The sequence below is a fragment of the Myotis brandtii genome, unplaced genomic scaffold (assembly GCF_000412655.1).
Source record: "Myotis brandtii unplaced genomic scaffold, ASM41265v1 scaffold328, whole genome shotgun sequence".
Taxonomy (NCBI): domain Eukaryota; kingdom Metazoa; phylum Chordata; class Mammalia; order Chiroptera; family Vespertilionidae; genus Myotis; species Myotis brandtii.
The window spans coordinates 1,252,599-1,271,276 of record NW_005362626.1 but is presented as its reverse complement, the minus strand read 5'-3'; the positions used below and the strand labels follow the sequence as shown (position 1 = coordinate 1,271,276).

At 37.9% G+C, this 18,678-nt stretch overlaps 1 protein-coding gene across 1 annotated transcript in view; it reads left to right on the top strand.

The window, feature by feature from the left end:
* HCN1 (hyperpolarization activated cyclic nucleotide gated potassium channel 1) overlaps positions 1–18,678 on the top strand; it is a gene marked incomplete at its 3' end in the record, with an annotated part of 302,392 nt that overhangs the window by 221,652 nt on the left and 62,062 nt on the right. The window contains exon 4 of the mRNA XM_005871057.2: positions 3,840–4,058. Within this exon, the coding sequence (XP_005871119.2) occupies positions 3,840–4,058 (219 nt within the window). The remainder of the gene's footprint in view (positions 1–3,839; positions 4,059–18,678) is intronic.

Sequence of the window (18,678 nt, the reverse complement as noted above, 5' to 3'; positions counted from 1 at the left end):
ATTCTCACCCCTCTGACTCTGGCCTCCACTCTGTTTCCTATTGTATTCCTTATTCTCTTACATATCTTCTCTATAATTTAGACTGGCTGATTTATGAGAAACTCTTCAGGTAGATAAATGGACAGATAAGTAGATAGATAGATAGATAGATAGATAGATAGATAGATAGATAGGATGATAGATAGATAAATGGCAGCTTGACCTCATTTTAGAAGTAAATAACAGTGAATTTCACTTTATGAAACTTAACTCTTTCAACCAAATGGGATCTGTTATTTTTGTCAGCATCTACATGCAAGTCCAAAGTTTATAAGGTTGGGCTTTTAAACCTTATAATGTTCAATTATTTAAGTTAAATTTATCGGGGTGACACTGGTTAGCAAGATTATATAGGTTTCAAGTGTATAATTCTATGGTACATCATCTGAACATTGCATTATGTGCCCACCCCCCAAAATGAAATCTTCCATCACCATAGAGTTGGCCCCCTTTATCTCTTACTATTCTCCACTTCCCTTCCCTCCGGTAACCACCATACTATTGTTAGTGTCCTCAAGTTTTTGTTTGTTTGCTTTATTGTTTGTTCATTTGTTGCTTTCAGTTTTATATCCCACATATGAGTGAAACCATATGGTTGTTAATATTTTCTGACTTATTTCGCTGAGCATGATATTCTCAAGATCTATCCATGTTGTCGCAAATGGCAGAATTTCATCTTTCCTTATAGCTGAGTAGTATTCCATTGTATGTATGTACCACACCTTCTTTATCCAATCATCTATCAAAGGACAATTTGGTTGTTTCCAAATGGCCACCAAGACATTTTTGTTACTTATCAGTTTGTTTGTTGGGTTTCTAATTGACAAGCTTTTTTGGAACCCTCCAGAGGGTAAAGGAAGATACATGCAAGAATGAGACGCATGAGCTCGGGAGATCTAATATGTTAACACAAGGGCACACTTGGTGATGAACGCATGCTACACATTAGACAAGTCAACATTATTTATTTTATTAAATGTATTGGAGTGACATTGGTTAATAAGATTAAACTATACATGATCTGTATATTGCACTGTGTGCCCATCACACCCAAAGTCATGTTCAATTTTTATATTCTATAAATTTGATTTTGGAAAACCCCATTACAATATGAACAAAATATCCACATATATTTGATATTTAAAAAAATAACTTTAAACATCTCTGATCATGCAAGAGTTATTGACTGAGGCAGGAATGGCTTCCCGGGCGTGTGGGTAGGGTGTGACCTTGTAGTTGCTCAAGGACGCTGCCAGCAGGACGCTGTCAGCAGCACCCTGTGTTTGGTTTAATGCTCTGCTGCTGCTATCTTGAAATTCTTAATTGTTTTATTTTTTATTTTATGTTTTGCAAGTGCAGTCCCCTGGGACAGTGGGGCATGGACATGATGAGCAGAGGCCGCAGGGGGCAGCTGGGCGCACACACAGGGCCAGGCCTGCAGGCACAGGAGGCAGTGCAAAGCCAGCAGTTGGCCAGGCAGCAGGCTCACACAGGCATGCCTCAGCAGTCTGGGATGCTGTGTGTCCCCAGCGCCACCAAAGCAGAGCTCACCAGGCTAGCAGCGGCAATGGCAGCTGCAGCAGGAGTAGTGGCCGCCAAGGAGATAGGGGGAGCTCCCCCGAGGCAGACTGGGAGAGAACCCACGGAGAGAGGCCAGCTGCCTGTCACTCCCAGGAGCCTATTCCTGCAGTCTCTACACAAATATTAAATGTTCTGCCCGAGTTCCAAGGCTGTGTCTGCGGAGCGCAGGAAATAAACTCTGCCAATAAATTATTACCAACTAGAGAATACACATGGACATTGCAAGAAAGCATTTGAGGGAGTTATTAGAATTCTTTGTTGCTTACAATGCCCAGTTTTGAAAACATCTGCAACATTGCAAAGCAAATATCCACCAGCTTAGAAATACAGATTAAATTCAAAGATCATCACATTTGATGGAACATAACACTATTTTCATGTGAAGCTGTAAATGAGCTAATTATTAACAAGGAAGATAATTTTTTAAATTAAACTTTTTCTTGTAAGGGAAAATAATACGTAAACAGGAATTTTGGGTTGTATACAGATCATAAAGCTACTTTTGGTTTCCTGTATGACCTCAACCAGTTACCGGAAATGTTAGAGAAAATATTAAAATACCATTGAGACATTTATATCAAATTCAGTATAAAGGCAGTAGAAGGGATGCAGTTGTTCTGTATCTTGAATGTGTTGATTAATACATAGACCTACACAGACAATAAAATTGCATAACACTAAATACACACACAAATGAGTACATGTAAATTATTAAAATGTGGGTGAGATCACTGGAATGTATCCATGTTAATTTCCTGACTGTGACATTATATTATAGATGTAACCATTGGGGAAAACTGGTGAAGGGTACATCTTTATTATTTTTTATAATTAGCATTTTAAACTATAATTAACATACAAAGATTAATTTTTTAAAAATCACATTTACACATACATGAAACTGACTTGTATGAAGTGTTTTATCTTTGTAGATAAATTCTTCTATGAGAATAAGCTCCAGCGTACTAATATTTATATGTTTATAAATAATTTATCCCCATGTTATTGCAGCCTACAGAATACTCTTAATAACTCCAGAAAAAGTTGCATCAACAAAAAGATCTGTCTTGATAATTAAAAAAAGCATCAAGAGTTATTTGTGATCTTATTAGCCAAAAGCAACTGATGCCACTTTCAATTTTATCATTAAAAATGAAATTACTAATTAAATGAATTTTGATACCTAGGAATTGATTTTGAAGAAAATAAACCAGAAAAAGTGTGTGATCAATCAAGATATCACAATAATACAGTATTATTATTTATTGTATGATATATAATCATACCACAATATTATTTTTTAAATGTGTACCTTTATGTTGTTACTAATCAGTCACTATTATCCCCTTAAGATTTGTAATAATATATTTTAAAGGAAAAATATTTATATATTTTACCTTTAACAATGTTTTTTGTTTTTTTCTTCTGAGTTCTGAACTAAAACGTCCAAACTTTCAGTTTATAGTGGGCTTCGTAAATTATGTAAGTCTGGGCCTAGGGAATTTGATGCAAATTAAACAAAAAAATAATAATTTTATCAAAGGGTAGATAAGGTATATTGAACAGCTTATTTTTGGAGAGTTGAGCTTGGAATAAACTTTTGAAATGACATCATAAACTGCATCTAATAACTAATCTAAGAAGTCATCTTTTTTTCCCCCAGAGATTTGCCAAGATGTTATTTGCTTATTTTAATCTATTTTAGTATTTTTTAAAAAGCCAATGAGATTTATCATCAGCCCTGACATTTGTAGGGAAATCTTTCCATTTATCAGACCTGTATTTCAAAATGCTTACTTTTTTTATCTAAGGAATGTAAGATTAAGGACTTCACAAATATAAGAAATATAAGATTAAGGACTTCAGAAAGGCCAGATTTCCTGGAAACTTTGAAATGAGCTCATCAGCATTCACCCTTGGCATTTTTATGTGATGCCCACACCATTGTCCCAAAAGTGATTTTAGTTTTAAAAACAACAAACCTAAAACTGAATAGGAAGGCATGTCTAACAGTGGACTATGTCTAATTCATAGTGCCAGGCAGGCTTGGAAAACCATCAAGTCTGTCTATGAGCCATTAGGAGAGACACCTGTGCAAATGCTGCGTTCCCAGGTGTCTCCACGCTCAGTGACAGGAATACTCCCGTGTAAGACCATGCTCACGGTTTATTCTGCTCTCGGGCTGGCTCAGTCCATGTTCTCTTTCTCCTCTGTTCCAGAATGACTCTTGGGGAAAGCAGTATTCCTATGCGCTCTTCAAGGCCATGAGCCACATGCTGTGCATCGGGTACGGCGCGCAGGCCCCCGTCAGCATGTCGGACCTGTGGATCACCATGCTGAGCATGATCGTGGGGGCCACCTGCTACGCCATGTTTGTGGGCCACGCCACGGCTTTAATCCAGTCTCTGGATTCCTCCAGACGGCAGTACCAAGAGAAGGTAATGTGTTTTCTCTCTAATATCTCCAACCAGCTATTTTGTAAATTTAACTAATAGCGTTCAAGATAACTACACCATCTCCTCTATTAAACGTGTAATGAGATAAAATGTTTAAAGCAGGAAAACACAATCTGTTTCGATATTTTGAAGTTTCGTCAAGATGGTCCCGATAGCTTTCGTTACCAATTTCTCTCTTGAATGATAATTTAAAAAAAAAATACTCTGAATTTTCACTCACAGGAAAAATAGTTACATGTTTCAAAATGTCTGAAGCTGCCCTAACCGGTTTGGCTCAGTGGATAGAGTGTCGGCCTAGGGACTAAAGGGTCCCAGGTTCCATTCAGGTCAAGGGCATGTACCTTGGTTGCGGGCATATCCCCAGTGGGGGGTGTGCAGAAGGCAGCTGATGTTTCTCTCTCATCGATGTTTCTAACTCTCTATCCCTCTCCCTTCCTCTCTGTAAAAAATCAATAAAATATATATTTTTTAAAAGTCTGAAGCTGATTTAAGGTATTATCAAGGTTCATGTTCCTCAGTTAAAATAATAGAAAGCCTTCTCTAGTATATGTTAGAAAATGTTAGCTGATTAAATGGGGACAGGCGTCCATTGCCTGTGTCCCTCTGTGCTCTGTGTGTTAGCATCGTAGTTCATATTACAATCCGTATGCTTAGCTCAACATATGTTGCCCTTGTGTCTAGATAAGTCATCACACTCTCAGTCTTAAACATGCATATTAACAGCTGCTATCATGCATTCATATACACCATGTGTTAATTAAAATGTTTGCCGCTCGAAATTGCCCAAAAGAGGGAGTAAAAGTAGATATATGCAATTATTTATTCTAGGATTTTTTTTTCATGTGCTGAACAACTTTGGCTGAGGCTAGACCTTGGACCATCAGACAGTTCTTACATTCCTGACTAAACATAAGTAATGCTCTGAAAGATGAATAAGAATATTTCATCACTGAAGGAATAATTTACTCTATAGGGGCTCTGTTGAACCTGAGAATATATAGTATACACCTTGCCAAAGAGCATTTCTGAAAGTAATAGTTCAAATAGTTCTAGAACACTACTTTGGTGAGAGATCACGGCTTAGACTTCTAATTCCTTACAAAATAGCCAAAGGTCATTTCCGTTTCATTTGTGAAAGTTTTAACACTGTACTCACGCCATGGGAGAAAGGGAACCTAGGTACTTTATTTCTCTTGAAGGAAATTACATGGCCACCCACTGTTATAAAAGCAAGTGGTATTTTATTACTAAAGAAATGAAAAAATGAGCCATCAGAATTGCTTTGAGGTTCATTTGAATACAAAGCCTCCAATTAAATTGTAAAGAACAAAGCCCATAGTGATGGACAAGAGAATGAATTCAACTGTGACTTTGACTAAAAATTGTACCTTAAAGGAATTGGGGCTAAATTTATGGGGATTTAAGATAAGACTAAAACACAGTATATGTTTCTATTAAGCTCTTTTTCCCTTCTGGTTGATATTGCTTTTCATAAAAATGCTCTTTTCCTACCTCCTTTTTGTTCACAACATTACAACTATTTTCTCAAATACAAATGAGGCTCCAAATCCCAGGATGGCATTTATTACCATTATATTGCATATTAAGTGGACTCACCATTTCTGTGTGTTTAGATCAACTATATGAACCAGGTATAACTTAGAAACCTAATTCATTCAATGATGTAATCACAGACATTCACAAAGAAAGCTATTATGATGTTTGCCATAATTTAAATCATCAAGTTTCGGTTTTTAATTAAATGTATTGGCGTGATGTGGGTTAATAGGATTATATGGGCTTCAGGTGTATAATTCTATGACACATCATTGTGTGCCCAACACCCAAAGTCAAATCTTCTTCCATCAGGACATATTTGACTCTGTTTAACTTTTTACCTCTTCATCTTACAAGTGGTTAATAGAGGGCAAGCACACTGGGAGTGGAATTTCTGGGTCATATCATTATTCTAAGTTTAACTTTTTTAAGAACCTCTTATTTTGTAGTTATCATAATCATCTGCCATGAATGCCTAATCAATTAATATTGATATTATTTTCACTGCCATATATTCATTAGTAACATTTTTTTATGTAAAAGAAGCAAGCTCCAATGAATACCTTTTATAGTAGCCATTCAGAATGCGCTGGTGTTCAGCTCACCTAATTCTGGCTCCAGAGTTCACACTGAGGTTTAAATTGGTAAGCCATCAATCCTTAGTCTTTCCTTGTAAATGAAGGACTATAATCAGGACTATCACATGCATTTCTTATTCTGTAGAAATCATTTTTTAAAATCAGTCTAATCTTCCAAATGTGTAAAAGCTAGTGGTAAAACCAGAGACAAAGGCTGGCACCAAGCCCTGCTCTCCTTTTCAATTCACTCAAGTCCTGTTTGCAATAAAGCACACTTCAGGCCATTGCAAATCAAGTGATTATGGTTAGTATACTTGTTTCCCCCGTAATAAGACCTTCAGGAAGAATTTGGGTGGACATGGAGTGGTCCCAAATCAACTTTTAAACTCTCTATTTTCTATCCAGACAATTACAATTATTGTTCTCTCAACAAACCAAATGCTTCTGACCTGCCCCTCCTTTCTTCCTAACCCCTTCCATGCTTGTACCCCCTTCACTGTTTACATAGGTTTTGTTACTGGACTAAAAGGGTCTATTTTCCTTACACATATCAAAGCCCAATCAGATAGGAGCAAAAGTTTGCAGCAAAGAAGAATTTATTAGTTGAGGAGGTGGCCCACACTAAAGACACAGGTGAGCTAATGCTCAAAGACCTGGCTCCCAGACGGCTTCCAGGGGATGGATTATATTGGGGCGTGGGGGGGCATCAGTCATGTGACTAAGGGAGTTCAGGTCATGGTTTCTACTGATTGGTTGGCGCTGCAATAGGGGGTCATTAGACTAAGGGAGTTAGGGTCATGGTTTCTACTGATTGGTTGGCGCTCCAATAGGGGGTCATTACATCTGGTTTTGACATCAGCCTGTTGTTGCTTCATCTGGTTTCCTCGATTTTCTGGGCCTGGAGCTGAAACACAACTGAAGCCTAGATATTGTCTCTAGTTTGACTGAAACTGTGTCTGGGATCAACAGACCCTGGGCTTTGTTCCCGTGACTGTCTGATGCGGATCAGAACCTCATTGTCCTGAGGGCTTAATGATTAAGGGAGTGAATGTGTAAGGGAGAAGGAGGCAGGTGAGTCAGGTGCTGAATGAGGCCAGCTTCAATCAAAAGGAGAGAAAGGAGAAAAGGTCACATTGAAGAGATGATGTTTTTGTGTGTTTCTGTTCTGTCTTTCTCTCTGGAAGGCTGTGACGTCTTCCCTGGTTATTCCAACCCATAGTAATCTGTTGGTTGTGTGTATTCTATCTGTCCAAGGGAGAATAAGCATCATGGTGGCCAGATCTGTGTCTCTGCTGATGTGAATTTCAGCCCCATACATAGCAACCTCAGTACAGTGATGCTGAGGATACAATAGTACTCACATGGGACCCTGAGGAATAAGAGTGATTACAGGTGTCCAGCCTTTATTCTAGCATAAATGAGAAGAAGGGGGTCATAATTTGCATTTTTCTGAATGCTGTCACTTGAGTATACATGACAGCATCTTTTAAAATATATATTATGTATTTTATTGAGGCATATGTAAATACTAGAGGCCCGGTGCACAGATTCGTGCACTGGTGGGGTCCCTCGCCCTGGCCTGCAGGGATTGGGCTGAAACTGGCTCTCCAACATCCCCTGAGGGGTCCCAAATTGCGAGAGGGTGGTTCTCAGGTGACATACACTGGAATCGGACTACCTCCTCTCTGGTTCTGGGTGTGTCACCCAAGAACCGCTGCTGCCAAGTGACTGCATTTCGGCAGCTCCTGCATTGAGTGTCTGCCCCCTGGTGGTCATGGTGCATCAGAGCTACTGGCCAGTTGTCCAGTTGGCCAGTGGGCGGGTTGGCCAGTTGCTTAGGCTCTTATATATATAGATATTGTAAACATGTTGCCTCAGGTTTTACAGCAATTGATGGCAGGCGTAGGTATACATGTGTTTGACATAAACACATCACTTTAGAAACTAAATTTTCAATATGCTTTCCCCTCTGGAATTCTGGCCTTGATTTCCCTGTAAGTAAGAGGTGTGTTATTATCTAAGTGTCTTTCATCGGGGTGAAGAGATTTCTTAGTTGCTGGGTTGATCAGGAGCGTGTGTGTCTTTAGGCCATGATGGATCCACTGTCTCAAAAAGGTGGATGGGGGAGCAGGTTGCTGCCCTCATGTAATTGAATCTTTAATTTTAAAAAATATATTTTACCAGAGTAATGGCAAAGCAAAGAGGAAACATCTGGAGTGATGGCCACAATGGTTTATAAATCATCCTATTATTCAGTTAAAAAGACAGAAGCAACAGTCACCGCCTCTTTTGCAACCTTTCTTCATTATATCAAGAAATTTAGCTAGTTGAACTGCTAATTTGGCTTATTGATTTGGAGGCTCTGATAGTATTTGTCTTCAGAGGACAAAGGGGCTTTGATGTTATATTGATCTTGACCTTTGAAAATCATATCGACCCGGAGCTTAAATGAAAAAGAGCTTGATACCTCATTTTCATGGGCAACATTGTTAGGGGGAAGACTCAGCTCTAAATCCATGTGCTTTCAGCAAACTGTTTCCCTTGCTTTTCTTTATTATTCGCAAAGGCGTCTTTCATTCCTTTACAAATGAGAATGCCGCCAGCACAACTCCCACATGGCCCCTTAATTAGTTGGAAAGATTTCCGATTCCGCTATACCATATCCTTTTTCTTCCTGGGAGCTGAATTTATCCCACTCAGAGTGCCAGCTAGTGCCACCAAACATTCTCTGGCCAGGAAGATCCTAGGACGGGGGCTGTCTGTGGGGTTCTCTCCTAGGGAAACAGTGGTGCGGTAGCCCTGGAGTTAGCATCATGTGGCCACTTGAGTTGCTAACAAATTAGGCTCCTGGCAGAATGATGACAGTTTACATTCTCAGCTGGGAACTTGTTTTTATATTAAGTAAGTACTGTTATAGAGAGAGTCACAAGTAAAGAGAGGGAGTTTGAAGATGTTAATTTAACTCAGGAGAAAAATATAATTTTGCTAATTGTAAGTATCTTAAACCACTGATTTTCTGCCTTTATAGTTTAATATATCCCACTGGGTGATACAGTATCCCTTTTCACAAAGTGATACTTTCTGTACCCATGTTCTCTGTTATATGTTGAAATTCCCTGCATCTTTATTGTAGGTGTTCATGGTTTCAGGTGTGTGCAAAGTGATAAAGATTCATCCTCGCCAACCCTTCATTTGGTACTTTACAGTTTACACTTAGTCATGTATTGCACATCTAACAGATTCTTGTAATGCATTTACAAGAGTGCATTCTTACAATGCAGATTCTCATTGCATTTCCCACTATTTTATTTATTGATTAATATATAGATTTAATTTTTTAGAAATGTTTGAATTTTCATTTGAACCTACTCCCTGCAGTTCTCTTTCAAGTGGGTTTGCTGTACTGTATTGATGTCCTTTGTGTCATAAGACATAAACATACTGCTAAGCACATTCACAGGGCAGAAGCTGGGCAGACAGGGATCCACTAATCTGACAAAAATCAGTGCATGGTTTGGTAAGAATGGAGAGCCCTTGGGGCTTTGAATTATGAGACCTGACTCTATAAGAAGATAGATGTTAGAGAGTGAGCAAATATATAGAGCAAGAGGTGATGGAAAAATAAAATGGAGGGAGAGTGTATGTCTTCCATTAAGCTCTCTGTTAGTAAACTTGGAGTGCATTATTGAGAATGTCTCTTATGTACTGTGCCTTAGCTACCAGGGTGACAAAGTGTCTTTAAATAAACATCAGTGAAGTCAGACTTCTTTTTCCTTGTCAAGGATGTATGAAATGAGGTAAATCATGAATTTTTAACTAAGGATGTTGATAGTGTGACTTGAAATAGAATTTGATATACAGCTGAAACAAGTATCAACTATTTTTGATTTTTTGATTTTTCAATTACAGTTTATATTCATATTATTTTGTATTAGCTTCAGCATAGTGATTGGACAATCATATACTTCGCATAGCATTCATCCTGATATTTCTATTACCCAAGTGGCATCATACATAGTTTACACAATATTATTGACTGTATTTGCTCTGCTATACCTTACATTCCCATGACTACTGTGTAATTACCAGTCTGTACTTCTCAATCCCTTAACCTTTTTCACCCAGTCCACCAATCCCTTCCCCTCTGGCAACTATCAGTCTGTTCTGGATATCTATGAATCTATTTAAATTTTGTTCATTTGTTTGTTTTGTTTTTCAGATTCCACATATAAGTGAAATAATTTTTTTTTGTCTTTCACTGACACAAAATATTTTCAACTTTTTATTCTGACTATACTAATATTTCACTTAAAAGAAACAAACATATATTCAGATGATAATATGAGATAGATGATTATATTCTCCATTCACCATTTAAGCTTTGCCAAGTGAAACTACGCTAGATTAGTATACTCATTTTAAAAGACTTTTCACTGTCCTCCTACTTCACCAAGTTATTAAAGTTAATGAACTAAATTTCGAATGTTATTTAAGAAATTGGGGAGAAGCTATTATTAAAATAGCATTAACATATTTAATGAAAAGTGATCTTTAACTTCAGTATCATAGTTTTATTAAAGGATGTTTAGAGAAGACACAAGATGTATATTAAATGAGGCAAATAGATTATTTTAACTTTTTCCCCAATGAGAACATAAAATACTGATTTCATTTTAATGTTGTAATTTTTTTTTCCATTTCCCAGTAATGGGCTGATCATGAGAACACTGAATTATTTTTAGTTATTGACAGAACTACCTCTCTTACTTGGAGCCCAGATTGCTAGTGATAATATCTTTCTGAATCCTGAATTAAGATTCACCTTCAAATTTAGTGGAAAAGCAACATGTTAGAAGCAGAAGCAGACCTGCTAAAAGCAGTTGCATAGTGAGAAACAGCATCTGCAAGCAAGAGCAGGCACAGGAAAATATAAAAACCACGTTCAGCAACCAGAAAGCCTGCCACGGGGCGCAAGGCCGTCTAGCAGCGTAGGAACACACCTCATCGGCACAGCTGGCCTCCAGAGGGTTTAGCTCAGGCTGTGATTGGAGGACTCCTATCTGGCATCTGGGCCCCACTGAATTTTGAACAGTTTATAAAATGTCATTTTAATTCAACGAGAGTTCCTTCTGTTTTGACGTCATCTGGCTGGCAGATTGTAAAGCTGGCCGGCCCTACAGACAGGAGAACTGCGGGTAGTAGGCGCTGTAAGAGCCGAGGAGGCCCCGAATCACACAATCACGGTGCCCAGAGAGGATGCGCACACAGCTCAGGTTTCCTGCGGGGCAGTGAGCATTCGCAGACCACGTGGGGCTCAGATGGAAGATGATAATTGTGCCATTTTGTGTCCAGTTTACCTAAACTTATTGCTTTTAAATTACATTGGTGTTTAATCCCTCCATATTTTTCATCCAAATATTTTAGTACTTCAAAACAAACACAGAAATCCTGGCAAACTCTGAAAGACACCTTTAGAAATGTTGTGAACATTGCTTAAAATATCAGGAAAATTTACAAGTGATGTAAGAAATGGTTATTTTGAAATATATTTAAATGCTTTCAAAGGGCGAAAGGGTAAAAGCCTTAGCTATCTGGAAATTTTCTTTTCTGGAACACTCTTCTCTGATTGGATGATTCATGCTTCCCAGCTTCTTGGCAATAATATCATAGCCTCCTAGTCATGCGAGCTCCAGGAAGTTGTATGTGGGAGAAATCACAAAATTTAGGAAATTAAGTTTACAAATCAGTTCTCTCTTCTTTTCATAAATGATTCAGGTGACTATATTCCAAACTTCTAAAAATTAATAAAGTATTCTGTAGGCAATCACAGTGAGAACCCTTCTATTAGGAAAATGAAAAGCCTAGAAGAATGCTCAGCCTGGCCGGTGTGGCTCAGTGGGTGATTGACCTATGAACCAGATGGTCAGTGTTTGATTCCCTGTCAGGGCACATGCCCCGGTTGCAGGCTCGATCCCCAGTGTGGGGCATGCAGGAGGCAGCCAATCAATGATTCTCCCTCATCATGGATGTTTATATCTCTCTCACTTCTTCTCTGAAATCAATTTTTTTTTAAAAATGTTTTAAGGTGTTCACTGGTTCTATTTCTGGTCAGGGTACATTCCCATGTTGCAGGCTCAATCCCCAGTTAGGGGGCGTGTAGGAGGCAACCAATCAGTGTTTCTCATCGATGTTTCTATCTCTCTATCCCTTTAGCTTCCTCTCTCTCTAAAATCAATAAAAACATATTTTTAAAAAAAAATAATGCTCCAAATTTTATAAACTATGGTAGAATAGCATCCCATTTTCGTGTTTTATTCATTATATGAATAATCGGAAGCTGAATCCACACAAGTCTCTTACAAAGAAAATAGCATTCTGAAAATGAGTGTCCATGGCACTCACCAGTATTAGAGCAGATCTGTAAGAACACATCTGCATTTTAAATGGCCAATTACCATAAAAATAATGCTAACATTAACATGAATATTTTCATAGCGTAAAAGCTGCTGACTAAATTGTGTTGAAGTTTCCAGCAAGGGAAAGAAGAAAGATTTTTCTGTGTAAATATCCTTATTATGATTTTACTCTAATTCACATTTTTGAGATAGGAGGTCTGAGAAACAGAGAGATTGAATTATATTCCACCTTCACAGGTCTAACTAGCAGAGTGGCAGAGAGACAAAGCACCATTCTTATTTCCAGCTCTGTGCTTTAGAGAGATGCACAGGTAGCTAAAGAGGATACAATGTTCAGAAGTAATTTGCAGCTTGGCCTCTGCATTTTTCTTCCAACCTCCCAAAATTACTATTCCAAGATTGTAGCATTTGTAGAAACAATATTCTCTGAAAAAGATGATACTCAAGTCAAACAATGAATGAGCAGATTAATTGCATTGCTCATTAGTTGAGCTCTTGTATTAGTGAACTAGATTGCAAATGGGCATTGCTTTCAAATATAAATAAATTTTCACTTAAAAAATTATTTTGTCAGTGCAGTTTAGGTGGTCGTTGGCTTTATAAATACTGAATATACACTTTAGAAAATCAATTTTTATGATTCTTAATTACTGAATAAAATAGCACCCTACAGATTTTATATTGTTCCCAACGTTTTTCTTTGGCTCTATTTGATATAGACATAATTGAGATGTCTGAGCAAGTTATTAATATTTTATTACATTTGTCAATCAGATGGATGCACAAACCTTGCATTTGTCTGAAAGCAAATGTACCTGCCACCGTGAACATCCTTTCAAAACTCTAGTGCTGCCAAGAGACCTAACAGTAAACATGAGGCGTAATGCAGCTGTTTGGCATTTATCACTAAAATCTCCCAACAAATTTTTAAAGGCGTTATTTTTCTTATTTAGTAGTTGGAGAAACTAGCTTAAATGAATTATAAATTTTATCTCCAGATGCAGAGCATTTCACTATTTTAGAATGTGAATAAATAAGTCAATTTCATGGGTTTTGCTAGAAAATGTTCTATAAATTCAATTTTTTTCTGGAGCAGAAGTATATGGAAATACTTCTTTGGTTGGTATTTTATTCTTTTATATGTTAACTAGAGGCCCGGTGTGTGTCCCTCAGCCCAGCCTGCACCCTCTCCAATCTGGGATCCCTCTCACAATCCAGGACTGCTGGCTCCCAACCGCTTGCCTGCCTGCCTACCTGATTGCCACTAACCACTTCTGCCTGCCAGCCTGATCACCCCCTAACCACTCCCCTGCCAGCCTGATCGACACCTAACTGCTCCCCTGCCGACCCGATTGCCCCACACTGCTCTCCCCTGCTGGCCCGATCACCCCTAACTATCCTCCCCTGCAGGCCTGGTCACCCCCAACTGCCCTCCACTGATGGACTGGTCGCCCCTAACTGCCCTCCCCTGCCAGCCTGGTTGCCCCCAACTGCCCTCCCATGCAGGCTTGGTCCCTCCCAACTGCCCTCCTCTGCTGACCTGATCGCCCACAACTGCCCTCCCCTGCAGGCCATCTTGTGGTGGCCATCTTGTGTCCACATGTGGGCAGCCATCTTTAACCCCCGGGGGTGGCCATCTTGTGGTTGGAGTGATGGTCAATTTGCATATTACCTCTTTATTATATAGGATATTAAAATGATGCTGACATTAATCATTTTTGACATTATCTTGATATAACCCATTCCTGTTTTAAATATTTTAATTAACTTTATTGGAGTGACATTGGTTAATAAAATTATATAGGTCAGGTGTACAATTTTATATCATCTTTATATTGCATTGTGTGCCCACTACCCAGTGTCAACTCTCCTTCCATCACCAAATATTTGACCACATTTACCCTTCACTACCTCTCACTTGTACCCCCTTGCGCCCTTTCCCTCTGGCAATCATCATACAATTGTCTGTGTTGATGAGTTTTTCTTGTCTGTTTTTGTTCATTTGTTGCTTTCAGTTTTATATCCCACATATAATTGAAATCATATGGTTCTTGAATTTTTCTGACTGACTTATTTTGCTTAGCAAGATATTCTCAAGATACATCAAGATAAGTAATAACAAGTGTTAGAGAGGTTGTGGAGGAAAAGGAACCCTCAGTCACTGCTGGTGGGAATGTAAATTGGTACAGCCACTATGGAAAACATTATGGATGTTCCTCAAAAATTTGGATTGGATAAAGAAAATGTGGTACCTATATACAATGGAATACTACTGAGCCATCAGAAAAGATGAAATATTGTCATTTGTGACAACATGGATTGATCTTGAGAATACCTCATTATTTTAAATGAATAAAATTTAATACTTTTATCAGTTCCTCATGGATTTTAAACCTATTTGTAGATTTTAAAATTATGTGTTCATGTTTTAAAATAATAATGTTTCCTTTTTTCAGGAAAATTAGTACAAAGAGTTGCAATGGTTTATAAGAAGTAGTGGCATTAAACATACAAAATGTATTGCTGCATAATAACCTGTAAAAAATTACCAGGACATTTGAGTGATAATGTTGGCTGTGGTATTTCACAATGTTGGGGGAGAGGAACCCTAGGATCTACTGTTTCCTTTATAAACTTACCTGAAATTCTTACAGAATAGATTGGATTCTGTGAATTCAGAGAATTTGTCTCTGATTTTTCAGAAAAATATTAATTTATCTTCAAAGGCATAAGGTTATATGGGAATATAGCTTATTAATAGGCTATGTTCTTCCTTTCTGCACTTGCTAATCTCATACTTATTAAGACTCTTACATAAATTGATTGTAAGAATTACATAAGAAATCTAGCTTTGTTCCCTTGAAAAAGAGCTTTGTGATATGATAATGCTTCTAATGGGAAACACCGTGTGGTTCAGTGAAGCTGAAGATAGCTGTTCATAATCACTATGCTCACAGCACACTGACCCTTACTCTGCCATTTACTTTGGAAAAGAAAATAACATTTTATAATTTTTAGTTTTATAAAAAGTAAGGGAATTAACCTCATTTTGAACAAGTGGCAGAATGTCTTAATCCCTTAGTCCCAGGAATTTCCTGTGATGTGACAAAAAACAAACAAAAAAATCACCTCATTATCCTCTGACATCAAAATATAATAATACTATATCTATAGTATGTGAAATATGTAAAAGGAGGTACAGATCTAACAACTGTACAAGGAATTCACTGTACAAGGAATTCACTGGTGTGTTAGCAGGTGTCAGGGTCATGAAATCTTATGCCCGTTAGTTTTTCCTATTTTTTGGTGGTAAAATATACATAACATAAAATTTATCATTTTGACTTTGTTTTGTACACATATTATAAATATATTTAATAACCTATAATGCAGTAATTTAGAACATTAATTAATGTCCCAATAACATCACCCTGATATAACTTAAATTCTTCGAAATGGGCATATTAGTGTACACTAGCTATCCACAATATACAGGGTGGGACAAAAGTAGGTTTACAGTTGTTTGTATGGAAAAATACAAAATAATTAATAATAATACAAGAATAAACTTGTGTTTTGGGTGCTCACAATTGTAAAGCTACTTGAATTCACAAATTTCAACTTCTTCTTCAAGTTCTTGCATTTTCACTTAATGTATTTTGAAAATATTTTCAGCCCTGGCTAGCTAGCTCAGTTGATTTTAGCATCATCCCAGTATGTCAAGGTTGCAGTTTGATACCTGGTCGGGGCACAAACAAGAATCAACCAATGAATGTGTAAATAAGTGGAGTGGCGAGGAGATGTCTCTCTCTCTCTCTCTCTCTCTCTCTCTCTCTCTCTCCCTCTCTCCCTCCCTCCCTCAAATCAATTAAAAATTTTAAAATATACATAATTTTCTTTTAATAAATTTCATTGTTATAAAAACACATGTAATCTACCTTCTTAAATGTTTGAGTATATGCTACATTATTGCTGACTGTGTACAGCAGGTAACTAGAGCTCATTCATCCTGCCAACTGAAACTTCATTCCTGTTCATTAGTAACTCCCCTCATCCTTCCCCCTCCAGCCCCTGGGAACTACTTTTTCTTCTTTGACTCTATGAACTTGACTATTTAAGATACTTATATAACTGGAATCCTGCAGTGTCTGTCTTTCTGTGACTGGTGTCTTTCACTTAGCACAATGCCATAAATGCTTATCCATGTTCTTGAATATTGCAACTCTTCCTTAATTTTTAAGGATAAATTGTATTCTATGGTATGTATATACCACATTTTTTGTCTATTTATCTGTTGATGGACTTTTAGGCTGTTACTACAAATTGTCGATTGTGAATAGTGCTGCAATAATATAGTAGTACTAATCTCTCTTCCAGATCATTAAACTAAAACCTCCCTAAATCTTAAGCCAGTGTCAACATACAGGTATAAGGAGTGGTTGCATTCATTGCCTTCTCAGATACTTAACATCTCTTTGACTGGTTTTACCAAAAACCATTAATTTTGTTCTGGGTTAGTTTGAACTGGAGTCTGATAAAGGCTGTAAAGACTTGGCTGCAGGTGATTGTGTGCAAAACAGACCCCTAAATATTTAGAAAGTTACAGATAAAAATGGATCTTATCACAGGAGAAGAGCTAGAGCAGCATCGGCAGCAATTGGCAAAGAAAATTTCATGGAAAGACAACAGGCCTACACATCTTGGAGCCACTGAAATGAGAAATGAATTAGGTAAAAGCCTCAGGAAAATGCAATACAAAAATATGGAAAAATCCAGGCAGTAACTACTGTACTAAGTAGAGTATGGAGGTGTTATTCATATTGATTACTGTGAGTCATCAAGGACAATTTAAATGGGATTCAGCATGTTTAGAGCACATTTCAAAGCACATTCAGTATGCTCTGGCCATGGAGTGCAGGGTTGGAAAATGATCTAGAATTACAAGGTTCTAAAGCTGTTTGAGTTATGGAGTGCAGAGATCTCCAAATTTGAGATCTTTGGGAAGACAAAGAAATACATTTATGTTCCTTTTTTTAAAAATTGTCATTGTGCCAGTGCAGGACATTGTCACTAGTTAGGTCAGACATAAATTAGGAAACTAATATTTATTTAGCACCACTTATTTAAATCTCAGATTTGGTTTCTGTAATTTCTGTTTTAGAGTCCAGTTACTAGTTCAAGGCCATGTAACCCAAAAACAACAGAGCTGAAATTTGGATTCAGATCTGTGTGTCTCCAATGGGAGAGTTCTTTCCAACATATGCCATCTCGCTCCTAAAATTCCCTTAAATGGGGACATGCATATTGGCATTATGGAAACACATTTTGGTCCATGCAAACACATTTTGTCCTAAAATTTTATAAGGCAGTATCAGTTATTTTTAAATGAGAACATTTTTTAAATTATTAATAAGTAACCAAAGCACAAAATTTGCAATAATCACAAACTGAAGAATGGAAATTAGGCTCAAGATAAATGAGAAAGTATAAAACTTTCTCGAAATCTTAGTGATCTCTTCTCTCTCTTAATTTTTCCATGATTGGTTCCCTCCATTTCCTCCATCCATAGTTGTCCATTCTTTACTTTCCTCAACACAGAGGTTACCACCTCAGAGAGCACACATTTATTTTGAAATTAGAGGCCCAATGTACAAAAATCATGCAAGGGGCTCGGCCTTCGCAGCCCTGGCTGCCTCATCCCTCGCAGCCTGTCTGCCTCTTGGCCCTGGCTGCCTTGCAGCCCCATGGCCCTGCGGCCCCACCCACTGGTGGTTCTGGAAGGTCATTCCCCCCGGTCTAATTAGCATATTAGCTCTTTATTATATAGGATGTTTGAGTTTTATGAACGTCAGGCCTTCCATTAATGTGGTATCTGTCTCTAGAGTTTCTAGCCACTGTCCCTGGTTCTGCTGGGGTGACGGAGAACGCTAGGTCAAACCCCGTCTCTCAATTGCTTTCTCCTCCAGGGTAGCATCCCTGCCTTCCTCCAGCAGTTCTCAGAGGACCTATGTTCCTCATGTTACAAACTCCCGCTTGCTCTCTTCGTATTTT